This window comes from Diplotaxodon limnothrissa, linkage group LG3 (genome assembly GCF_057381915.1).
Source record: "Diplotaxodon limnothrissa isolate DT_005_m linkage group LG3, D_limnothrissa_male_GT1.1, whole genome shotgun sequence".
NCBI lineage: Eukaryota > Metazoa > Chordata > Actinopteri > Cichliformes > Cichlidae > Diplotaxodon > Diplotaxodon limnothrissa.
The window spans coordinates 36,293,696-36,320,092 of NC_140598.1; the positions used below are offsets into that span (position 1 = coordinate 36,293,696).

The 26,397-nt window shown below is 40.4% G+C and overlaps 1 protein-coding gene and 1 long non-coding RNA gene across 2 annotated transcripts in view; both read left to right on the forward strand.

The window, feature by feature from the left end:
- The window catches only part of LOC146635600 (uncharacterized), a 342,244-nt gene that overhangs the window by 78,758 nt on the left and 237,089 nt on the right, over nucleotides 1-26,397 (forward strand). The window contains exon 2 of the long non-coding RNA XR_014905120.1: nucleotides 25,015-25,093. This is a non-coding gene — a long non-coding RNA (uncharacterized LOC146635600). The remainder of the gene's footprint in view (nucleotides 1-25,014; nucleotides 25,094-26,397) is intronic.
- LOC146635604 (protein-glutamine gamma-glutamyltransferase 2-like) lies at nucleotides 695-23,180 on the forward strand. Its single transcript, XM_085347859.1, has 15 exons — nucleotides 695-704; nucleotides 2,800-2,967; nucleotides 3,380-3,631; nucleotides 3,831-3,949; nucleotides 6,183-6,311; nucleotides 6,483-6,660; nucleotides 6,766-6,901; nucleotides 7,127-7,236; nucleotides 7,392-7,507; nucleotides 10,436-10,562; nucleotides 18,076-18,185; nucleotides 21,084-21,258; nucleotides 21,482-21,636; nucleotides 21,936-22,069; nucleotides 23,030-23,180. The coding sequence occupies exons 1-15, from the start codon at nucleotides 695-697 to the stop codon at nucleotides 23,178-23,180; spliced, it is 2,070 nt and encodes a 689-aa protein (XP_085203985.1).

Below are 26,397 nucleotides of genomic sequence, written 5' to 3' on the forward strand. Positions count from 1 at the left end.
AAAATCTCTGAAAAAGTGAAAATGAAGCAGACACCACACCTATGGCTTTAAAGCTTTTGCCCTCCAGATAAACACCTGCTGATGAAAGCCAAGCACAAAAGGCTTCAATTCAGTTTTTTTTAAATCAATGTATCTTTTTTTCCTCTTGGTGGACTAATAATACAGTAGTACTATGTGAAAGCATTGAGCTACCTGTAGTTTCTTTATGTTTAGCTAGGAAAAAGGGAAATATGTGCATTGAATTGTGTGCAAACGCAGCCTGCAATTTTTCTTATAATGTCTAGTTTTCAAAGCAGTTTTTTGTATGCTGGCTGCCTTTTGTCTTGTTCTTTAGGAATAATTGGGCCTCATTTGCTAACATTTGCATGGAAATGTTCCTACCCTGTGCAAAATAAAAAACAACACCTCCAGGTGAAGCAAAGAAAGTGGAAAATGTCTCTCTTTGAAAAAAACTTGCCCAACAAACTGTAGAAAACATTCCTTCTGAAACAGATTGTTGGACCACATTTTTGAAAGAAGGATGTCTTTTCAAAAACCTGTTTCAGCAAGAATTTTTTTCTCATTAAGTAGGTCAGAGTCTGTATCTTTGGGTCTTTAAAAGGCAGGAGGCTACAGAATTCTCTACTCTGTTTTCAGAGCCGAGCTGTTGCTTTCCAAACCTGCAACTGCTGTGATTCCTCCAATAACTGAGACGATGGCGAACAGTGAGTATAAAATATATATTTATATGTTTGAATTATCAATATATATAAATGACAGTACATTTAGAACAGATACAGTTTGTCTGAAATTACATAAAAGGTGGACATAAAGTCCAGATTTTACATTTTTGGTTAAAATGTTCATCAGTACAGAGGAGAGATCTTGGGGGTTCTGTCATGGTCTGAGGCTGCATTTTAGCCACTGATGTTAGCATTTTTGGAATTATGAAAAACAAACAAATGGCAGCCTGGCTGCCTCAGGAATTTAAACACGAGTCTCTAAAATTAAGTACTACTACTATTTTTAATAATAATAACAATATTAACTACAGTTATTGTTGTTATTGCCAAAACACTATAAACCATAAAATGCTCAGAATTACAATAAAAAGCATATAAAGAAAACAAAATATTATCACTTAGAGAAAGCACAGCCACCCTTTGGAGGACTTATTTCAGCCGCTACGCAAAGCTGGTGACCACTGGTCAGATCGACCAGTAAATCAACAGCTTTACTTTTACACTGAGCTCTCTCTTCACCACAACAGACCAGCACATGGTCACATGGTCACATCTGCATCACTGCAGCTGTGACCATGAAACATTTGTCAATTGAAACATATTCCATGATCTCTTATCTTATCTCAACAAGGCTGTTGGTTCCAAACAATTCTGATTTATTGACATACACACGAGGGTGAAAACAAAAATTTCATAAATCTGACAGTATTTTTACGTCGTGGCCTATTTTTAGTTTAGAAATTGGGGTGGGGCAGTGTACATATGTAACAAAGCTATTGGTTCCAAGCAATTTAAATTTACTGACATATGCACTGTGCTGAGAACAAAATATATGGGTACGCATGTTTCATAAATCTGATAGTATTTTTGTGTGCTGGGATTTTTTATATTTATTTTCATTTTTTGCACAGGGTAAGAATGTTAGCAAATGAGGCCCAATTATTCATAATGCACTACCAATGCAGTGTGATGACAAAGAACAGGACAAAAGGCAGCCAGCATACAAAAATGAGCTTGTCTTTCAAGAAGCTCGAAGAGATATTCCTGAACACTATTTGGAGACATTATAAAAAAGATTGCAGGCTGTGTTGATGTTCAAGGTCATTAGAGTTGTGCAAACTCTTTTTGCAGTATATCGTCTATTTCCATGTACGTTTGCACACAATTCAATGCACATATTTCCCTTTTTCCTAGCTAAACATAAAGAAACTACAGGTAGCTCAATGCTTTCACACAGTACTACTGTATTATTAGTCCACCAAGAGAAAAAGATGCATTGATAAAAAAAAAAATTGATTGAAGCCTTTTGTGCTTGGTTTTCATCAGCAGGTGTTTATCTGGAGGGCATCAGGCTTAAAGCCATAGGTGTGGTGTCTGCTTCATTTTCACTTTTTCAGAGATTTTTCCCGATAGTTAAAGTTTGCAGTCAGACAAGAATCCAGATGAGTTTGATATTCTGAGAATGAATACCAGACAACAAACAACCATATCACCAAACCAGCCGTACACCAACTACTTAAGGTCAAACCACCAGTAGCACCAGGATCAGGGAGGGACAGCTATGTGCTCCGACCAGTTGGTGGTGACGGGAGAAATGAAAGTTCACTGGGGTTGATTTAAAAGTGGAATTTAGTAATTAGTGAATATTGATTGCTAATCATTGATTCTCTAAAAAAAAAAAAAAAACATCTTGTTCTCACAGATGTTTGAAAATAGTTGAAAATTATTAACTCTTTTATAAACTTTCATTTTTTCACAGTTTTCAAAAGCCCTTAATATGTGAAAGGGGCACTAACAGGAAGTAAATAACAACTTAAAAAGAGGTCATTGCAGAGGAATTTATGATCAAAACTGAGATATTTGAGATAATTTGAATATTTTTGAATCCTAGAAGAGTTAAAAACAGTAAGATAGGAAACCTGTGACTCAAATGTCATCACTACCATTTCTGAATTATAACTTCCTGTAAAATTTCAAGCTTGCCAGTTAACAAAGGCTTTTCATGTCATACTTATAGTTGCTCTTGTGGCTCTCTAAGATAATTACATTTGTACTCATGTTGTGTTTTTTGTTGCAGGAATTAACAAGGTGAATTTTCACTGCGTGACTAACAACACTGCTCATCGCACCATTGAAATTACAAGAAAGCAGCTGATTGTTAGGCGTGGCCAGCCCTTCCTGCTGACCCTGGAAATGGTGCAGCCTTTCAGTGTCAGAGACACACTCCTGCTCACTGTGGAGACAGGTAGCCACTTGAACTGGTTTTAAAAGCCAATTTTTCTGCCACGCTGTTTGTCATCACATCACATGCTTCAAAACATTAAAATAGTCCACTGATAAATAACTATTTACAATATAATGTTTAAAAGTTCTTAATATGGTAAAGTGTCCATACAGGAGTTAAATAACATTATATTTGAACTCAACAATTAACATAACACATTTGTAACTCTACAAAATCACCTGTTGATGTCCTCCAGCTTATTGGCAGTCTATTATGGTTAGGCTCTGGTTAACAACCATTGCCTAATCATAGTCCTCAGTGACCTGGTGGAAGTAAAGAGGTTAAGTAGAGTTTTTTGAAGAAAACAACAAAATAAAACTGATTGATCCCTGAAATGTAACAAGTGCTCTTCCCCACTTCTTCCTTACTTCAGGTTCTGCTCCATCAGAAAGACATGGAACACGTTCTCAGTTTGGTAACCCGTCTGCCAAATATACCAGTGATGCCAAGGCAATATGGAAGTATGAGATTGACAGGAGTGCTGTCCTGGAGAGGGGCATTGTGGCTCTCTCTGTGACCCCACCAACTGACGCTCCTGTGGGGAAATACTCCCTGTCTGCAATGACACATGGTGAAACAAGAAATCTGGGAACTTTGGTGGTGCTCTTCAACCCCTGGTGCTCTGGTAAGAAGCAAAGTTTTAGTCCTGATAAGTAAAACAAAAGAAAAAGAAAAAAGACAGACAATCTGTAACTAATAGAAGTTATTATCTATAGATAGAGGTTTTTGTTGTGTTTTTGATATATGAACTTACCATAAAAGCTGAGTCATTCTGCTAATAAATTTGCTAAGGATGCTTGCATTATATTTGCATGTGTCTGCAGATGACTGGGTGTATCTTCCCGATGACAGAGAAAGACAAGAATATGTGATGAATGAAGAGGGAACCGTCTACACAGGAACATCACACTACATAGGTTCACAGCCCTGGATCTTTGGACAGGTCAGCACCAGAGTGCTGCCATGCTTATGCTGCCATATTTGGCCAGTATTCTGAAGGTTACGCAAAATTGAATGTTAGTTACAACAAAGTGATTTATATGAGAAACAGGAAGATTAGCTAGTCAATTATCTGTCAGTTTTGTACTTTCCCTAAACCTGTAACAATTAGTAATATGAGTGAAGCAAGAAAGCTGAAAATATATTTGGAAATTAGCTGAAGCACATAGTCATGTGAAAACTTCAAAGGACTGTATACAGCATAATGAAAAACTTAAGTAAATCCAATGATTTGACAGCTTCTAGAACCTACTTTAACAGCAATACACAGAGTTTTGTTTTCTGCATGGCTTTATGACTTTCTTAACCCACTGTACTGACAGTTGATATGAGGTTTTTGTGCTAATATGTTCTGTTTGGTTTTTCTCCAAAGATCGTTCTGGCCAAACATTTGCACTTTGGTATCATCTGTCTTCTTCTTCCAGAAGTCTTGTGATTTGTTGAGCTGCACTGCGATGTTGTTTTGAGAGAAAAGAGGCTTTCTCCTGGCAGCTCAGACTTGTTCACTCTTTTTCTAATTGTACTGTAGAGAACATCAAGATGTAACATGCTAACTGAGGCCTGTAGAATACCTCTGGGATTTTTCCAGGTATCCTGAGTATTGGATGGTCTGATCTTAGGGTGAATTTTCAGCAACATAAAGTTATAAGAATATAACCAGATAATTATTTAGAGAAACCAAAATCATTAAAACCAGAAGAAAGTAAATGGTAAATGGCCTGTATTTATATAGCGCTTTACTAGTCCCTAAGGACCCCAAAGCGCTTTACATATCCAGTCATCCACCCATTCACACACACATTCACACACTGGTGATGGCAAGCTACATTGTAGCCACAGCCACCCTGGGGCGCACTGACAGAGGCGAGGCTGCCGGACACTGGCGCCACCGGGCCCTCTGACCACCACCAGTAGGCTACGGGTGAAGTGTCTTGCCCAAGGACACAACGACCGAGACTGTCCAAGCCGGGGCTCAAACCGGCAACCTTCCGATTACAAGGCGAACTCCCAACTCTTGAGCCACAATCGCCACAATCAGTAGAATAATTGAATTTGATTGTTTTGTGTTTTTTCACTTTTTAAAATCATTTTAGGCTCTTTATCTTCCTATTTAAAGGGCTTTGAGACAGTTTTTGTTATGATTTGACGCTAGATTTTTTAAGACTTGATTTGAATTTGAATATGACATAAATACACTAAAAAACCTGGTCTGCGCTTCCACAGGCCCCCGCTGGTTTAGAGACTTATTCCTCATGAAGAAAGCAAGACAATGACGGAACCGGGTTTTACATGCTAGCAAGGGAGGCTGTTGGAACCAGGCTCTTGGAGCTAAACGCTCCTCACCTGTCTCCTAGCCAGCATCAAATAAACAGCCTTCCTTGCTGCCTTTCATTGAAAACAGTTACAGTACACACAAGCACCACCCATTGTAAAAGCCCCCTATGGTTCTAAAAGATAAGGCACTATGTGTGTGCACGTGTAAGCACGTGTGTGTATGTGTGTGTATGCATGTGAGTGTGTGTGTTTGTGTTTGGGGGTGCGTTTGTGTGACCTCCTGCTTATCAAAAGGGTAATAAAAGCAGGAAGCTTACTAACCAAGAAAACAAAACCCTCACATAGATGTCCCTATAATAAAACACTACAGCCTCACCCACCATTTAACAGGCTGGAGAGGTGGTCAGAGACAAAGGAATGTCTTTGATCATACAGTTTGAACTAAGACTTACAAATTTAAATAACACAATGACAACATTTAATAATTTGACTCTAATATGATGTTGTGACTTTTCTGCTGATTACAGGTGACTTCTTTTATCAGACTAACAATATTGATGTTTCCATGATGCAGTCACTGGAAGGCAATTGTCAATAATTTTCGATGTAAAAGTTAAAATTATTGATGTTGGTCCAAAATAGTAATTATACAGCAATACGCACCAGTAGCATATTCTGTTAGAAATCCACATTACTTTTATTTTTCTACAAGAGAATTAAGAACGTTAAAGTGTGCTGTTTAATTTGAAGAATATTTGATACACCGTGTCATGACAAAAGTGGCCTTTGAGCTTTTGACTGGTCACAAATTCATGACAAAGATCCCTAAGCTTACAGCCAGATTAATAATACATTCTTTCCTGCAATTGGTATTGTAGCTCTAACTTGTGCTTCTTACCCAGTTCGAGGAGGAAATGGTTGACATTTGTCTCAAGATATTGGATGCCAACCTCAAACACAGAAAAGACCCAGCTGGTGACACCTCTGCTCGTTGTAACCCCATCTATGTTAGCCGTGTGATCAGTGCCATGGTAGGACCTAAATTCACGTGCATTACAATTTACATTTAACACTTCATTTAAAAACTTACAAGTTAAGTTTTTAATGCTACCTGTTGTAACAATAATAATAATAATATAAACCAAATTTACTCTTGTGCAACCAATGGATGAGCAAGAATGGAGCATTTGTCTGATTTGCAGGTCAATTCCAATGATGATGAAGGTGTACTAGTGGGACGCTGGGATGGAAACTATAATGATGGATGCAGCCCCACCTGCTGGACTAGTAGTGTTAGCATCCTTCAGCGCTGGTTTCAAAACCGCTGCTATCCTGTCAAGTACGGACAGTGCTGGGTGTTCGCTGCTGTAATGTGTACAGGTACTGTGGTTACTGTGTTGTTTTTGTGTGGCAGAGTATTGCCATGAACTTTAAGCAAGACCGAGACGTCATTTGACTTGATCATTTTGTTGTCTGTGATTTCAGTGATGCGATTCTTTGGTATTCCATGCCGTGTCGTCACCAACTTTCAATCTGCTCATGACTCAAACAATAGCCTCACTATTGATGAATATTATGATGACTATGGAGTCCGTAGCAAGGAGGCCTCTGAAAGTGTCTGGTAAGACATTCAGACAGTCAGTCAGATGTGCAAGTAAAATGAAAACTTTATTATTGTTTTCTTGCTGTTTGAGTTTTGAGGCCTGACTTGAAAAGGAACACGAACGTCTGTTAAAGTTACATATTGATAATACTAATGACATATTTTCACACAGACAGAGCTATTATATTATGCAGTTTAAAAACCTCAGAGATATAAACTGGAAAGCTCACCTTTCTTGTGCAGGAACTTCCATGTGTGGGTGGAAGGATGGATGAAACGACCAGACCTCATGAAAGGTGGTATCTATGATGGCTGGCAGGTCTTGGATCCCACTCCACAGGAAAAAAGTGAAGGTAAAAACTATTTAGTTTTTATTTAGAAATGAATGCACTGAGACAGATGCACAAATGAATGATTCCAATGAGAAGTACAAACAATTATTTTGTTGGTTCTTTAAAAAAGTTTTTGTTAAATTTGTAAAAGTCCAGCTTTGCTTTTGCTGCTCCAGGTGTATTCTGCTGTGGTCCAGCCCCAGTCAACGCTATCCTACGTGGTGACACAGACGTCAAGTATGATGTACCATTTGTCTACGCTGAGGTCAACGCTGACATTGTCAAATGGATGGTCTGTACCAGTGTTATAAAATAACCAGCTGTATACTATACAGTCTGTCTATACAATCTGTATTTCTACCTTTTATCTGAAGAATTAACTCTTTCAGCTCTTTTAAACTCAGTTTTAACCTTAATCCTAACCTTAAAAGATCTGGTACCTACCATTTTTATCAAGTTTCCCTATTATATGTTATTGTTATTGACACATCTTCCACAGAGGAAGCAGAATCAGGGGATGATGGAAATGACCTGTTCATCACCGGGAGTAAGGTCACTGAGGCAGTTAAACAACAACCTGGTGGCAGGGTCCCTGGGGTGGATGAGGTTCACCCTGAGTTCCCGAAGGTTCTGGATGTTGTAGGGCTGTTTTGGTCAACACGCCTCAACAATAGAGATCAGAGTACTTCTGGATTAACAGACTGGTGTGGTGGTTCCCATCATCAAGAAGGGGAGCAGAGGGTGTGCTACAACTGTAGAAGGATCACACTCCTCAGCCTCTGCTAGAAAGTCTATGCCAAGGTGCTGGAAAGGAGTGTCTGTCCGTTAGTTGAATCTCGGATACAGAAGGAAAAATATGTTTTTCATTCAATTCAATTCAATTTATACAGCAAGTTTAGTTACAGCACTTTCAGAAAGACATCTACTGTGATGAAGTCTACTCCCCACTGCTGTGTAATCAATTATTGTAAATTTAAACAGTGTTCAGGAAACACTGTTAAATGTTCAGTTTTTATGCCATATGTTAAAACAAGATCTAGAGTGTGATTAAAGTGGTGGGTGGGTTCTTTTACATTTTGAGAGAAACCAATTGAGTCTAATAACAGATTAAATGCCATGTTGAGGCTGTCATTTTTAGCATCTACATGGATGTTAAAATCACCCACAATAATTATTTTATCTGAGCTGAGAACTAAATTAGATAAAAACTCTGAGAAATCAGAGAGAAACTCTGTGTAAGGCCCAGGTGGACGATAGATGATAACAAGTAAGACTGGTTTCTGAGTTTTACAGCTGGGGTGGACAATGTTAAGCATCAGGCTTTCAAATGAATTAAAAGTCTGTCTTGGTCTTTCATTAATTAATAGGCTGGTGTGAAAAATTGCTGCCACACCGCCCCCTCGGCCTGTTCTTTGAGATATCCGGAAGTTAGAATGACTCGGGGTGTTGATTCATTTATTCAATTCATTTATTCAGTTCAATTATTAAGTCATGTACTAACAGAGACTTGGAGGAGAGAGACCTAATATTTAATAATCCACATTTCACTGTTTTACTCTTTGGTTCAGATGTGGATACTGTATTGTTCTTTCTTTGTAATTGTTTATGTTTAAGTTGTTTGTTGCTGGTTTTTAGTTTGTTTTTTGTCTGTTTGGGAGCTGACACAGTCTCTATGGAGATGGAGGAGAGAAGCTGCAGAGAGGCGTGTAAGACTGCAACTCTGCTTCCTGGTCCCAACTCTGGATAGTCATATTTTGAAGGGTTTAATAAATTTGTCCATATTTCTAGAAATGAGAGCTGCTCCATCCAAAGTGGGATGGATGCCGTCTCTCCTAACAAGACCAGGTTTCCTCTGGAAGGTTTGCCAATTATCTATGAAGCCCACATCGTTTCTGAGACACCACTCAGACAGCCAGCAATTTAAGGAGAACATGCGGCTAAATATGTCACTCCTGGTCTGATTGGGGAGGGGACCAGAGAAAACTACAATATTGGTTCAATATTGGTTTTAGTGACCTCTGATTGGCGTAACCGGGTGTCATTACTGCCGACGTGAATTATAATTTTACTGAATTTACGTTTACTCTTAGCCAGCAGTTTTAAATTTCCTCCAATGTCTCCTGCTCTGGCACCTGGAAGAAAAATGACTATGGTTGCCGGTGTCTCTAGCTTCATGCCTCAGAACAGAATCACCAATTACCAGAGTTTGACCACCTGTGGGTGTGTCGCTGAATCGGGAAAAGCAGGTAGACACATGAACAGCTTGGTGGTGTTCAGTGATCCTGGCCTCCAGACCTGCAAATTGGCTACATTTGTTACAAGTATCATTACTGCCAAGCAGTAACTAAACATCTGACACAATGAGCAGGAAAGTGCAGGAGGAACAGGTGAAGAGGCCATGCTGCTAGCGACTCGGCTACAAGCTAAGCAAGTGAAACCCTAAAGACACAGCGAGTGAATACTTGGACTCTAAATTGCTTCGAATGAAGCATGTGAAGATTGCACTATGAAATAAGATTTCTTTGATTAAATTGCTACGCAGATAAACTACACAAAAACACCACTGTGTGTTTGAACACAACACAATACTCTACTGCAGAGAGCGCGAACACCAAGTGACAGCGCCACCCAAAGCATCTCACAAGGTTCATCCCTGTCACGGAACACTAGAGCAGCTCTTTACCCTGTCTCGTTCCCATTGGGTGTTGGACAGCCAGTGTTGCCCTTTGTCACCAATTCTGTTCATAATTTTTATGCACAGAATTTCTAGGCTTAGCGAAGTGGCAGAAGGCTTCCACTTGGGCAGACTCAAAATTTAATCTCTGTTTTTTGAGGATGATGTGGTTCTGTTGGCTTCATCAGGTGGTTGCCTCCAGCTCACACTGGAGTGGTTCGCAGCCAAGTGTTAAGCAGCGGGTTAGGTTGCTGCCCCCTGCGAAAATGGATGGATGTTGTTGTTAATTGACAAGATGTAAGACCATTAAGGAGCCCAATGTTCACTCTATATTTCTCTTGGCTACCCCTTCAAACTCATTCAACATCCCAAATGCAAACAGAGATCACACTTACATCGTCTACAATTTAATGGCGATAACTTCAACACAAAAGTTATTCTGACTGACAAACATAAGTGCAGATTTACCAGTGGCTTTAGCTTATTAAATTATGCAGTCCTGCACAAAGTATTGACAATTTTCTGTTTTGATGTTACTTTTCTCAGATCAGTACTAACGGTTCAAAGAAGAAAATGTACACTGACTCCATGTCAGTGGGTCAGAGCATCTCTACCAAGGCTGTTGACTCCTGGAAAAGGGTTGATATCACTGACAGCTACAAGCACAGGGAAGGTAAAACAAACATACAATGCTCATTTGCATTGCTCGTGTCAACTGGACATCAATAGCTTTATTATTTGGATAACTGTTTGGTAACATTCTAGTAGAACTGCTAAAGGCAGTTTCAGTTCAAATGATCCCAGACAACACAAACAAGTTTCTTATGTTTCCTAGCTCAGTTTGCTTACGATCTTGAGTTTATCAGTATTTCTAGTTTAGGTTTTCTTGGTTTTTATTTGATCCTGTTCATGTTTTTGTCTTGTTTCTATGGCATATATATGCCATTTTGTCTTGTGTCTCTCTGTCCTTCCCTGTTTCCCCAGTTAGGTCAGTCTCTTCTTCTGTGGCATGTCTCTGTGTGGCACTCTGTCTCTTGTCCCTGGCTCTCTGCCCCTCTCTCTCCTCCCTCTGTTCCCTGGGTTTCATCTGTCTGCATCTCAGAGTGTGTGTTTCTCCTACTTCCTGTTTCAGTTTGTCACTCTCTGTTGGGGGAAAACTCTGTAAAAGACCCAGGAGAAATAAAGACACAATGAGACAAAGTTACTTTCTTTATCAAACGTGTACACGGGTGAGCTGCTAAGGACAACTCACCCCATGCACAGTGGCTTGGTAATTTTTATAGGAAAGACAGTGAGAACAGGATAAGAAAATACAAAACAAATAAAATAAACAACTCCATATGTGGCGCTAGTCTCGTCAGCAGAGAGCTGGGAGAAGGCTATGAGAGATAAAACAATCTAAAACAATATGTCCCAAAACAGTATGTCTTTGCTGAGAAAGTCTAAAAAGATAATTCTGAACTAATCTAACCATAGACAAAAGGGCATGCTTGCACATTTAAAAGAAGGTAAAGAAACATAGAAACATTTTTCCTGTAACATTCCCTCCTGTTTTAACTTATTTTAAATGTATACAACAATTGTCTGTGAAGGTTATTTATTAAGTATCTTAAACAACAATTTTTTAATTTTTCAAAATGTCAGCATAGCAGAAATGGCAGTCATTTGGTCTAAAGAATAAAACAAAAGAAAATAATACAAAGAAAAACATAGTAAATGAAAATCATAGTAATTGAAATAACAAGTGGAATAAACAAGAAAAAATAATAAAACTAAAACTACAAAAAATAAAAGATAAAAACCTTATATTTTAAAACGAAAACTTACAAAAAATAAAAGGATGAAAAGTAAAATGAAAACTTTATATTTAAAAATGATGAAAACCTAATATGTAAAATGAAAACTTCAAAAAATACAAGCATGAAACCTTATACTTAAAATGATGCAAACCTTAAATTGAAAACTTTATATGTAAAATAATGAAAACTTCATATTTAAAATGAAAACTTCAAAAAATAAAAGCATGAAAACTTGCATAACCTACTAATGTTTTAATCAGTGCATGATCACTTGACAAGTCATTTTTAATCACCACGTCATTTATTAGCAGCTAGTACAAGTTCTCCTCTAACAGAATTGCAACGGGATGTTGTTCTTCTTCAGGCACGGCAACATAAGCAGTCATTGTAGTTGTTATCATCTGTGAAATCATTACTCTTAGGCATGGCAACACACACAACACTAATATGAGCAGTGCTATCATGATGAGACCTAGAAGGAAAAATGGCTTTGCTACAGCAGCCAGCCATGAACCGCTGAACAGCCAGTCCAGCCAGCTTTGTGCTGTAGCTGCTCCAGGTGTGTGGTCAGTGACATATTTTTGCAGAGCGGTCAAATTCTGCAAAGCTTCATAAATGTCTCCTCCAGTTTCGTATCCATCAGGGATAAAAGTGCAACATGTTTCCCCGATCAGCTTGCAAACTCCTCCTTGTGATGCTGTTAGCAGGTCTAGTGTCAGTCTGTTCTGCAGCACCATCGTTCTGATGGCCTGCTGTTCTCCTGCTAAGGCGGTTCCCAGGGTCTTAGTCAAGTTGATGTGTCGTAGCAGAGCATATCGGTTGATTTCCACATGATCCCGTACCTCGGCAACTCCAATGCCGGGGATCAAGCTCTGTAAGAATTTCACTCCTCCTCAGATGCGAAACTCTGGTTCCTTTACTGCTTGGTGCCGTCCGTGCACATCCTGTCTGGTAATGAGTCTTTGTTTGTAGTATCATTCGGTAGCTGTAGTTGGAGCGACAGTTGAGGCTCATCAGTGTCGCGTTACTGGCACAGGTTTCGTTGAGTGAACAGTCCATACACTTCCTCTCGTTCCTTGGTGGGCAGAAAGTGTATATGTATTTGCATAGCAGTCAGTTTTATTATTCAAGTAAGCTGTAGTGTTCATAAACTGCCACCAGAAATTAGTGGCATAGCCATGGGGAAACTTGGTGTACTTTCCTTTGTCATACAGTGTCTGCCTTTTCTCCATATAACGTGACTTGTTGTCCCTCACGGAAGCAAAGGTGAGGAGCCCGGCCATGGTCAGGGCCGCTGCAGTTGTTAAGAGCCACCACTTCATGACGACGGGACACACCCTCCTGTCGCGAGTAGACCCCCCGGCCAGGAAAGCTGACCCCTCCACCGGGCGAGATCACAACAAGTGGGCAAGCCTGCCGTCAGCTGTGTTTAGATGGCTTCACTTACTGGCTCTGATGGATGCAAGATGGTCGTTCCGCTATTTTGCAAGCTCCAGTTTTTCCTTTGGAGCACTTTGATCAGAACCCAGTCACCGGGCTGTGATCTGCAAGACACTTGATAGACATCATTACATTCTTCGTCATTTACAATCATCTCTTTATTTTCCTACAACTTAGACATACATTTTGCTACTGAAATTGTATCTGCCTTTTTCACTGGGTAGATTTCTGGCCACTTTGAGAATACATCTATAACCACTAGGGTGTATTTTTACCCTTGGCATTCATTTAGCTCAATAAAGTCCATATGGATTGTGTGGTCTCAGGTTTCCCTGAGCATTACATTTTTGACACGTCATGCATGTTCTGACAAATTGTTTTGCTGAGGTTTCAAAATTTACAGTGTAGAATTTACAGTGTAGAAATGAGAGTTGACAATACTGGTCAGTCCCCCCGTTGACAAATGCGTACAGCCATGAGTCACTAATGCCGCCATTTTGTGGAGGAATTTTGGCAACACTGGCTTGCCACAACACATCATTAAGTCGTTTGTCAGAACTGCACCGTGTTTTAGCCATTTTGCCTGCTCTGCTGTGCTTGCTGCTTTTTGTTCATTTTTCAACACATCCAGTGGAATCTGATGTGTGTTTACTGCCATCAATGTGATGTTTGCCTGTTGTGCCGCCTATTTTGCTGCTCTGTCAGCAAAATTGTTGCCTGTAGTAATGAAAGAGTCAGTAGGCGTTGTAAGAGGTTGGCATGCTGGTTTGCCAGTTGGTGTAATCATTCCTCTGGTTTTCCAGATTTTTTGCAAAATGATGCACAGCAGAGAAAACATACTGGCTGTCTATATAAATGGTTATTTGTTTATCTTTGTGTATTTCACATGCGCAACAATCTCGTGTGAAGTGACCTTCCTCTCCACGGTTCTAGCAGGCGTTGTCTCTATGTTATCTGCTGTTTCTGCGTGGCTGTCTGTGGCCTTGGTGTTTGTGACTTTGCTCGCCTCTCTGTTCCTGATAGCCACCTGCGAATTAGTGTTTTAGTCTGTTGTCAACAGTCAGCCTTATTTTTAAGTTACAGAATGCTTCTCCCTTTTTTTGTTTTTTGTTTTTTTTGTTTGGGAGAATAGATGCAACTCTACATTTTCACTTAAGGCAGTTTTAGATAATTTCTAGTTCTTCAAACAATGCATGGATCTCACACATTTCAAACTTTCAAGTTAGGGTTGTTTCCCATTTATACAAATATATATATTTAACTTTGCATTGCTCACAGCTCATAGCTCACAGCTCTAAACCTAGGCATTTTTCAATCATATGCCTAATCACTATGTGTCACTGTGATTCTCAAGTATGGTCACAAGTTCGTTTAAATTCGTTTCCAAAACCAACAAAATAATCAAAGAAAAACAAAAACATAAACGTGTCAGGACACAAAAGAAAAAAGAAAAAATGCTGCCACCCGAACAAGGCAGAAGTCTGCATATGTTGGCTTTTAATAGCATGCAGCTTGTAACATGGTAGACTAATGTGCCTGTGTTAATTCAGCTCCATATTATTGTGTGAAGTTGCACTGGGTTGGGAGTGGTTTTGTGGTTGTCACATTTTTGGTGAGCCAATGGCTGGAATGAGGTTGGACTAATTAGAGGCAGGTGTACTTGATTGCACTGATACACCGGTCTTCTTATAGCCCACACTACAAACACTGCTGTGTTGTTTTGTCTCTCTGTGCAGGTATGTAATGTGATGAAATCAGATATGTTTGGGATGGATGGGTTTTGCCCTATGAATTTTATATTAGGTGTGTCGTTTTGTCTCTCTGTGCAGGCCAGGGCCTATTATATGCCACAGCCTAAAGGCAGCAGGGTTGCAGAGGCTTGAGTGACCACTGACTATATGCTTGCAGGGTGGTGGGTCTCCAAGGACAACTTCTAACCCTGTTAAAGGCAACATGTGGAGTGCAACTTGGCTGTGTGGCATAGCTGGCTCTGGCCTTGGGACTGTGTGTTTTTATACAATTCATAAGTGGGACACTGGACTGTTTTATCTTTTATCTCTTGATATATTTTTTGTCAACAAATTATCTTTTAGAATTTTATTGACTGACATCTTTTTGCCCACGACTGAGACGGTTGGTCAGACCTAGAGTCTTTCTTTGGGTGTGTTACAGCAGCTTCTGCTCTAAAAGAAACAAATAAATAAAAAGAAAAGAAAATGTGTAACATGCTCATCAGCTTAGCAGTGTCTACATATTTAATTCAGCTTCTCAATCCTGTAGTTTTAGCTGTTGTCTACAGGGTTTTGCTTATTGGTTGTTATTATAGGTGTGCTCTATATCTCAGCAATGTGTCATTCTAGGATGATAGGTTTCAAGCTGGTCAAGTGCCTCTATGCACTTCATTAGTTTAGTTATTCTCTGTATTGTCTTCATCTCACATGTCATTACATTGAGTTTTAGCAAACCTTAAGCTTGATGCAGACTACTGCTTAACAATTATCCACCTTACATCATAACCGATTAAGGTGCCTCTTCATATTAATATTATGTCATTGTTAATATTATACCCTTTGTCTTATATAACAGCAATAGCATATTATAATATTTTATCAGTGTGTACCACTATACTACTACTGAGCCAATTTGATAGTTAGGATCATCTTATTCAGCAAACAGATAATTTTGAATTCATCCAATCTGCGGTCACATTTGTTCTCTCTGTTGCATGGCGGACCAGGCAGTTCTATTATAATATATTATTTATATTTTATTTTGTATCCATCAAGGGCTTCAGATGACCTGCAGAATCATCCTTTTCCCAGGGTGGAGACAGTTACCTTTTCACACACTGTCCTTGGCTGAACAATGACACAGCCTTAATATACCTTATTTATTTTATTAAAATATTTTCGTGTGAATTATTTGCTTTATATTCATTTTATACATGCTGGGCATGGTCATCATGCCAACTGTGTTTCATTGTTAATATCACTTTACAGGTTGTTATCCTTGCTATTATTAATTTCAAATACTCTAAAGATCATTTCTACTGTAATTTTCCCTTTGTTTATCTTTATTTCGTACTTTTTATATTTATATCTACTCAGTGGGGTCTGTTTTCAACCCTTTTAAACTACTTCAAACTACTTTGATCTCTAGTTTTCACCTAATAAGGGATTATTATGTTCTTCCTGATATGGGTGTTGCTGCAGATGCGGCTGCAGGAATGAGTGATGGTTTACTAAAAGGATTGTGGGAACTGCACAGTGTCTCGTCTTCTGGTTTTACTAAACTGGCAGTTGGATTCTGTTCTCCCGACTGTTTATATTTTGTTTTCTTAAATCTCTCAGTTTACAGACACTGTTTTTGTCCGGCGTCTGGACTTGTCTTTTCTCACCACTGCTCGTCAGCAGGAGTGAGTTTTAATTTCACTTGCTTGATTACCCATCTTATTTATGTATTTACTTATTTTTGTTTAAGTAATATATACACGATACAGCTGCTATCACCTTCGCTGGTATTAGAGACGAGAGTGGTTGCTCACACGCCCTTCTACTTTCGGACTATTTCCAAAAGCGGTGTGAACTTTACGAGACGGAACTCGACCGTTCTCTCAACTCACCAGCACGTCAGTGAATAGCAGTAAAAGAAAAACACAGTAGGAGCAGCTCAGTCTCTTATCGGACCGTGAAAATTCAGCTTGCTCCGTTAGTTACAACAATACACACACATACATTCACATTCACACTTATTCGCGCGATCGGAACCCTTATAATAAAGGGGAGCTGCCAGTCTTTCTGTAGACGAGCTACTTATTCCCTTGACCCAGCTGGGGGAGCTACCCAGAGCTCCAAACCTAACCCACAAGAGTGGGGAGCTTCCAGTCGACGAGCTCCAAGCTACCAGCCGACGAGCTACTTTAAACCCACAGAAGTGGGGAGCTTCCAGTCGCGACGAGCTACTTTCGCTATTTTAAATTCCCTGAATTTAAAATACGATTTTACGCAAGATTGTGTCAGTGTGTCTGTATCTACCTGGTCAGTGTCGCCGGGTCTGGTCCACCTCGATCGGGCCCCACCACCGTGGGTCGCTTTCTAAGAACGTTGGCCAAGACTCGAATTTAACGCCCTTGGTCTTTGACCACACACCTAGTGTGTGGGCTGTCGACAGACGAACAACGTGGACTGGTCACGGAGATGGGACACGATGGAGGCGCTCCGGCTCCGAAGGACCAAGAAATGTTGGGGGAAAACTCTGTAAAAGACCCAGGAGAAATAAAGACACAATGAGACAAAGTTACTTTCTTTATCAAACGTGTACACGGGTGAGCTGCTAAGGACAACTCACCCCATGCACAGTGGCTTGGTAATTTTTATAGGAAAGACAGTGAGAACAGGATAAGAAAATACAAAACAAATAAAATAAACAACTCCATATGTGGCGCTAGTCTCGTCAGCAGAGAGCTGGGAGAAGGCTATGAGAGATAAAACAATCTAAAACAATATGTCCCAAAACAGTATGTCTTTGCTGAGAAAGTCTAAAAAGATAATTCTGAACTAATCTAACCATAGACAAAAGGGCATGCTTGCACATTTAAAAGAAGGTAAAGAAACATAGAAACATTTTTCCTGTAACACTCTCTTATCATGTGTGTTCAATGTTCAGCTGTGCTTTACCTGTCTCATTGGTGGATTGTGTTCAGTCGTGTTCACCATGTGTCTTCTCTCTGTCCCAAATCCCTCCATCCCCCCGTCGGTGATCTCCCTCATTCTTCAGCTGTGTGTTCTGCCTGCTTGTCTAGTTTCTAGTAACTCCCAGTTCAGTTTTGTACATTCTATAGTTAATCAGTAAAGCTGCTTTTTGAGTTTAGTTTTGCCTCCAAGAGTCTGCATTTTGGGTCCCCCAATCATGCCCGCTTCACACAGCACATGCCATATTTCCCTACAGGCAGCGCAGAGGAGAGAGCCATCTTCAAACGTGCAGTCAGAATGAACTCAAAAGAAGGTCAAGGTGACATAGAAGAGGCACCCCAGTATGTTGAGATGAAAATCAAAGAGGTAAAACTCAAAATACAAGACTGGGAAAACTTTGTATCATTACAACATGATATAAATACAAGAATGTGTTGATTTGGTCAAAATTCATAATGCACGACAAGTAAAAAAAAAACAAACAGTTGAAACAGTGTGAAATGGGATGGGGCCTTTAAGGAAATTATCTAAGAATTATCTAAGAATAGCAACTAGAAGCCTGGAAAGCTGCAGACTCATCACCATCCTGAATGAGGCCAATGACGGTGATATCATCTGCAAATTTTAGGAGTTTAACAGCCGAGTTCTTGGAGGCGCAGTCATTGATGTACAGCAGGAGCAATAGTGGTGAGAGGACCGAGTTTCAGAGGTGATCTCCCCCAGCCTCACTTGCTGCTTCCTGTCTGTCAGGAAGCTGGTGATCCACTGACAGGTAGCTGGTGACACGCTGAGCTGGGAGAGTTTGGAGGAGAGAAATTCAAGCACAATGGTATTAAAAGCCGAACTAAAGTAAACAAACAGGACCCTGGCATAAGTTCCTGGGCGGTCGAGATGTTGCAGGATGTTTGAGGCAAGGAGGGTGAAACTCCGTCTGGTACAGGGGCTTTCATGGACTTGGGGGTCAATGTCTGAAACAGTGTCGCGCATTGCAGGTACCAGTGGCAATAAAATCAAAACACTGCATCAAACGCTAGTATTTCCAGCACCGGTAATCATTAATTCTGCGGTTTTAATCCCTACTTGCATTTTATTTGCCCCAAAAACAGTTCTGTACAAAGACAGACTTGACGAAAAGGCAACAAAAAGTATGAGGAGAAAAAAAAATCAAAGGATTGAAACGGCCTGTGTGCCACTCGTACCCACAATCCTTTGCGGTTTTACCCCTGAATGACGTCACATTTTCAATCTCTATAGAGATTGGAAATGTGACGTCATTCTGGGGTAAAACCGCAAAGGATTGTGGGAAGTCGTGGGAAGAGGTACTAGCGCACGCAGGTTTTCAATTGAAATCGGTTACACAGCGATAAAAAGAAGCAAAAAATAGCAAGAAGCTGTTGTATTATTATCTGCAATAGCCGGTCGCATGTCAGCCACGGGAAGCCGACAGGTAAAGAGATCAGTTGATATCGGATTACGTCATTGAAGAGAAATTGTTCAAGCCATGTTTCCGAAGTAACAAAGAGCCGACGGATGGCCATCAGCCCATCTGCCAGGTCTTTGTTTGCTTCCACAGGGGGTGGGGAGTGTCTGTAGTCGGTGATTTCCTGCAGGCCCCTCTACACTGACGCAGGGTTGTTGGCTGAGAGCCATTCTTTCAGCTTCTGGGAGTAGATCCTTTTGGCTGCTTTGATCTCCCTGGTCAGTGTGTTCCTGGCCTGCTTGTACAGGGCCCTGTCACCACTTCTGTAGGAGTCCTTCTTGGCCTTACGAAGATGTTGGAGTTTAGGAGTGAACCATGGTTTATTGTTGTATGTGCAAAAGGTCTTAGTTGGCACACACACACACACACACACACACACACACACACACACACACACACACACACACACACACACACACACATCTTCACAAAAACTGATGTATGATGTCACAGTGTCCGTCAGCTCATCCAGATGCTGAGATGCAGCTTCGAAAACAGTCCAATCAGTGCAGTCAAAACAGTCCTACAGTTCCTGCTTTGCTGCGTTAGTCCACTTCTTCACAGTTTTTAATACAGGCTTGGCATGTTTGAGTTGTTGCCTTTAAACTGCAATAAGATGGACCAGGCAGTGATCAGAATATCCCAAGGCTGCCTGGGGGACAGAGCGAAATCTGCCGGGCTTACAACTTCATCGGGTGGACCGTGAAGCGGAGCTCTCAGGGAAAACAAAGGGTGGTGGAGTCTGCTTCTACATCAACGAAGGTTGGTGTACTGATGTCGCAGTGTTACAGAAATACTGCTGCTCAAACCTGGAAACTTTTTTCATCAACTGCAAACCATTTTATTCACTGCAGGAGTTTTGTTCCTTCATGCTGGTTGGAGTTTGCATCCCTCCTCAGGCCAATGCAAACAACGCACTGGCTGACCAGATTACCACCCTTGAAAGAAAATTCCTGGATTCCTTCACAATTGTCCTTGGGGATTCTAACAGAGCAAATCTAAACCATGAACTTTCTAAATATAGACAGCATATAGACTGCCCCACCAGGTACAACATTATATTGGAGCACTGTTACACTACTTTAAGACAGTATCTGGGATTCGCTGGGAAGAGAGCGGAGAGTGTACATTCACGAGGTGAATGGAGGGGAGTGTTGTGCGGAATCCCGGCTGATGTTACACCCCTGAAAACAGGGGGAAAGAATCACGAGAGTGATTATGACTTGCGTCTCTCGTGCAGTCGTTTATTGCAGTGAGGAGAACGCGCGAAAGCCCCCTAGTGGAGAATAGAGACACTACTAATCGATCCAAGAAAAGGCTTACTAGCCGATCAGTGATGTATAGATTGCAGTTCTCTTAAGTAACATGAAAGCCATTAATATAACATGAAAAAATAACCTCTTAACCATTTTCTTACCATATTTACATTATTTGTCCTTATATGAACTGATATGAATTAGTATTAACTGAACAGTTTTATATGCAGTAGTCCTTCAACCTGTCACACTGATGTACAGGGTGGGCCATTTATATGGATACACCGTGGGAATGGTTGGTGATATTAAAGTCCTGTTTGTGGCACATTAGTATATGTGAGGGGACAAACTCCTCAAGATGGGTGGTGACCATGGTGGCCAATTAGATGTCGGCCATCTTGGATACAACTTTTGTTTTTTTTCAATAGGAAGAGGGTCATGTGACACATCAAACTTATTGGTAATGTCACAAGAAAAACACTGGTGTGCTTGGTTTCAACATAACTTTCAATGTAACTTCAACACCAGGAGACCAAGGCGATAAATGGCCAGGACATTAAACTGAGGCTCAAGCTGAGCAGTAAGGATCACACCAATAAGGTGTTGTCTGTCCGTGTCAACGCTCAGGCCATGAGGTACAACGGCAATCCAGCGGACAACATCCTGAACAAAGTGCAGCACGTGACACTTCTGTCTGGACAAGGTCTGCAGTTCTTATCTTACAATTTTGGTCAGCATTGTAATTTATTTGAAAAAAAAAAAGAAATGATATAGATTTCTATGATTTGAGGCTGCTACTTCAAACTCCACCCCAAGTCTCAGAAATGAAAGAAATTAGAAAGAAACAAGAAATTAAAGTTTCCTGATGATACCATGAATCTCTGGATCAGTTCTCACATTCCTGCCTCTCACTGTATGTCCTACAGATGTGGCCATACCTATCCAGATCCCCTTTGCAGATTACAGTAAATATATGGTGAACTACGACAGCATAAAGGTTTCAGCAGTGGCCAGTGACAGTGATGAATACTACCAGACTGAGACCAACATCACCCTAGAGCAACCAGTCATCTCCATGAAGGTCATTAAAATCCAAATTTTGTGTGTAATATAAGGAAGTGCGTGATTTTATAACACAGGAAGTGAAAGCAGATTCAAACTAATGTCATTACTTGGTAACAAAGTATGTGTTCATGGTATACGGTAGACTGGCTGTGTGGCATGGCCTTACAACGATAACTGCTGATTGGTTATTTGACAGTCAAAAAAGCGTCACCTGAACTCAGTTGATGAACAGGTTCTATGAGATTCTGAAAATTCTGGACTTTGTTCTATAATTTGCTGCACATTAATGCTGTACTATATCTGTGCTTCTTTTAGGTTTTGTATCCAGTCCATGTGAACCATGAAATGACATTGGAGGTGGAATTTAAAAACCCGCTCAATGAGAGGCTGAGGAACTGCTCCCTGACAGTCATTGGATGTGGCCTTTTTAAATCAGACTATATACAAAGGTCAGTACTGAGACTTAACATACAATCTAACTCATTACAATCACAGGGTATAAGGAACAATGTGATTGTCTGGAGTTAATGATAATATTTCCCATCTTCAACCAGATGCTTTTTGTGAAACAGTAATTTGCTTTTTATGTGAGAGTTACAAAAACAAATATTGATTCTAGTCAGATTTCATTTCATCATCTCAGCGGTTCAATAATACTGGTTAAAAAAAACTCTTTATTTTCCTTGTACTCTGCCAGTTCACTCATTTTCATTTGGTTTAATATTGATGTTAATGCAGTAACCTCATTATGTAAAATATCTTTAAAACAACACTTTTAAACCATAAACTATTGATGCTTGTGTAAAGATGAAACAAATTCATGGAAATTTTCTTGTAACTTTAACTTATTTAATTCAAGCCATCGTTTGTCTGCCACGTGTCTGATATGTTGCCACAGAAAAAGAATTAAAAATCTTCAAAAAGGAAATAACGAGAGAAATAATCCATTAACTACTCATTTTTGTATACGTAGCCTTTTGTTTTGATTAAAGTTGTGTTTTTTCAAAGAATTGAAGTGGCCACAAAAGACTTTCAGATTTTGATTCATGCTGCATATTTTAGTGCTCCAAACAAATCTAAATTTTCTTTTTTTTCTCCAGTCTTCAAAAGAAAAGAAACATTTCTAACTTACAGTGCTATGTTGTTGGTAGTGCCACCAAGTGTTGTTCACCAATAAATAGTTCCAGCTCACAATTCCATTTTGCATAAAGATAAAAATAAAAAGAAACAGTATGCTAATCCTAATTACTGCTTACAGACTGCTTTTGTAAAGAGTTTAGCTAAAGCTAGGCAACCGTTTTCCTTTATTCCCCCCCCCCCCCCAAGCTAAGTTGGCTTAACTAGCCTAGGTTCTCATCCAAACAGGGCTTGAAGTAAAATAAAAAATAATAATGTTTTTCTATTTACAGTGACCTGGGTGAGGTAGAGCCAAAGGCCACACTGAAGCTCAAGATTACCACGACTCCCTACAGAGCTGGACTGAAGACCGTGGTTGCTGACTTCGACTGCAGCAGCTTCAGAGACATAAAGAGCTCCTGCATCGTTGACGTTAAACCATGAAGCTCTGGTTTCATTTACAGCTCCCTCTGTGTTTCTGTTTCTTTATTTAGTTTAAACTGGGATAGATTAATCTACTACACCTTGTTATAACTATCATCCACAGTAACGTTACTATCCATAGTCAAGGTTTTGTTTGTTTTTTTTCCCACTGGCTGAGATATAATCAAGTAGATTTTTTATTTCAAAGATGCAAACTGCCCAACATTTTCGGGGATATGCTTTGGGACTAACAGTTACCATAATTAATAATTAATGAGTAATGTAATCATTTTAATAAAAGAAGAGGGAGAAAACCGATTTCCTGATATTGCTTTGTAGCTTTTCTCTGTTTGTGCATTAATTATTATTGGGTTTAAATGATTGTGGGAAAATTATGAAGCTGTATTTTGTAACATGTTATAAACATTTATCTCATCTCTGTAACAAAATTTGAATATAACGGTGATGAACCGAAACAACATTTTAGGCTGGAAATTTCACTCCAGATTATACAACTAAAAGCTTGAGAGGGAAATGATCCACATTAGCAGAATAAAAAAATATTATGGAAATATTCTGGTGAGCAACAATTTGATCCCAGTGCTGTTTATGGACAGTCCAGTGCTAATAACAAATTATTGTCCTTTGAATGCAAATATCATATCTGTAGTTACCATTTAAAAAAAAAAAAAAAAAAAAAAAAGCATATTTAAATTCAAAGACCTCTGTGTGTAATCAAATACTCAAAAACAATGTAATGGGATATATTAAAGGTAACAACAAATAAAAACAGTGTTTCTCTTTATTGTCTTATATACATTCCTAATTCCCAGGATACATTCATGGCCTGTTCTGGGAACATCACTTTTTCCATAGTTTAATTAAAAATTAACAAACTGTGATGACGTTTCACTCAAACGCAAGTTTTTTTTTCTTTAAGGCTAGTACAACAATTTATCTGTTGGTAACCAATTAAAATAAAATATATTTTTGTCTTTGTCATGGTTTGCAGAGTGGCAGGCAGGAGGTAGGACCCAAAAGCAGGATTCATAAACGGGGAGTAAACCAGGGGCGGAGCGTGGGGGTGGCTTACTGGGCTTAAGCCCGGGTTGTTTTGTCAGAAGCCCGGGGTCTTTTGGAGTGTAATTTTTTTCATAGTTAGATGCCTGGCTGACAACTGTATAAAACAAAAAGTACACACAATATTCGAAGCACATAGTGCACACTGTGGGAATTTACGACTGTGCGTGAATCCCCCCTGATATTGGTATGATCCGAGCTCAGGCACTAAGCGACTGAGCGAGGGGGCGGGGCAGCTGCTGCCTGTGAGTGCGCTGTTGGGGAAACGGAGCCAGCCATACTAAGGAGAGCTTAAGTTTGAGCAGGTACCAAAGAAAATCATTCGTACTGTACAAATAATGTAAATATGACGGTGTATCACGAAAGATTGATATCAAACTGATCACTTGACCCATATTACGTTACTTGCTCTTCAAGTGAATCAACAAATGGCGAAATGAAAAACCGAACAAATGCTATTTTTTTTAGAGTCTTAGCTTACGTGTGTTTATTTCATATTTTCAGTTCTTACCCTCCCCGACTAAATCGGTTTCAGTTATGTACTGAAATATAAGAATGGACATTAGAATCAGAATCAGAATCAGAATCAGAAAGGGGTTTATTGCCAAATGTTGAGCAGGTTTACAACATCAGGAAATTGCTGCGGTGCTTCAGTGCAAACATAGTGTCATAAGTTGGGCTTAAATAGACATGAAAAAATAAAAGTAAGAATAAGAATTAAAAGTGCTACGTAGAAAGATATATACATGAGATATACATGAGATATATACATGAGAATAAGAATTAAGAGTGCTACGTAGAAAGATATATACATGAGTGCAGGTGGTGATCAGTGCCAAACATGGAATGATGCAGTGACACAGCGTAGGGTCATGTGTTAGTGGCGGGTACAGTCATATGGTTATTGTTCATGTGTCCAACAGCAGAGGGGAAGAAACTGTTCTTATGGCGAGAGGTTCTGGTGCGAATGGACCGGAGCCTCCTGCCTGAGGGGAGCAGGTCAAACAGACTGTGTCCAGGGTGAGAAGGGTCAGCTGAGATCCGAGCTGCACGCCGCAATGTCCTGGAGGTGTACAGGTCCTGCAGAGATGGGAGTCTAAAGCCAATCACCTTCTCAGCAGAGCGCACAACACGCTGCAGTCTCAGTTTGTCCTTGATAGTGGCTCCAGCGTACCACACGGTGATGGAGGAGGTGAGGATGGACTCGATGATTGCAGTGTAGAACTGCATCATCGTCCGTGTTGGCAGGTTGAATTTCTTCAGCTGCCTCAGGAAGTACATCCTCTGCTGGGCTTTCTTGATGATGGAGGTGATGGTGGGCTCCCACTTCAGGTCCTGGGTGATGGTGGTACCCAGGAAGCGGAATGAGTCCACAGAGGTGATGGGGGTGTCAGTCAGGATGATGGGGGGGAGTGGGGCTGTGTGCTTCCTGAAGTCCACAATAATCTCCACTGTCTTCTGGGCATTCAGCACCAGGTTGTTGTGGCTGCACCAGGACACCAGACGTTCAACCTCCCTCCTGTAGGCAGACTCATCCCCGTCCGAGATGAGCCCAATAACGGTGGTGTCATCTGCAAACTTGATTAGCTTGACAGACTGGTGGGTGGAGGTGCAGCAGTTGGTGTACAGGGAGAAGAGCAGAGGAGAAAGAACACAGCCCTGAGGGGAGCCGGTGCTGATGGTCCGGGAGTCCGAGACATTCTTTCCCAGCCTCACATGCTGCTTCCTGTCCGTCAGGAAGTCAGTGATCCACCGGCAGGTGGGATCAGGCACATTCATCTGGGAAAGCTTGCCTCGGAGATGGTCTGGAAGGATGGTGTTGAAGGCTGAGCTGAAATCCACAAACAGGATCCTGGCGTAGGTTCCTGGGGAGTCCAGATGCTGCAGGATGAAGTGTAGGGCCATGTTGATGGCGTCGTCTACAGACCTGTTGGCTCTATATGCAAACTGCAGGGGGTCCAGGAGGGGGGCCGTGAGGGTCTTGAGATGGGAGAGAACTAGGCGCTCAAATGACTTCATGACCACAGATGTCAGAGGGTTAGAGGGTTCTTTCAAAGAAAAAACTCAGGTAAATGTTATTTTATATATTATGCTTTGTATGCTGTTCAGTATATAGAGGGGGAGGAGGTGGACAACAAGTACAAGTACCTCGGGCTGT

What these genes read in the sequence shown, in the direction of transcription:
- LOC146635604 (XM_085347859.1), top strand. An exon ending in AGCCCTGGATCTTTGGACAG is followed by an intron (nt 3,950 to 6,182) that starts GTCAGCACCAGA and finishes CTTCTTACCCAG; the next exon opens with TTCGAGGAGGAAATGGTTGA. An exon ending in GAGGCCTCTGAAAGTGTCTG is followed by an intron (nt 6,902 to 7,126) that starts GTAAGACATTCA and finishes TTTCTTGTGCAG; the next exon opens with GAACTTCCATGTGTGGGTGG.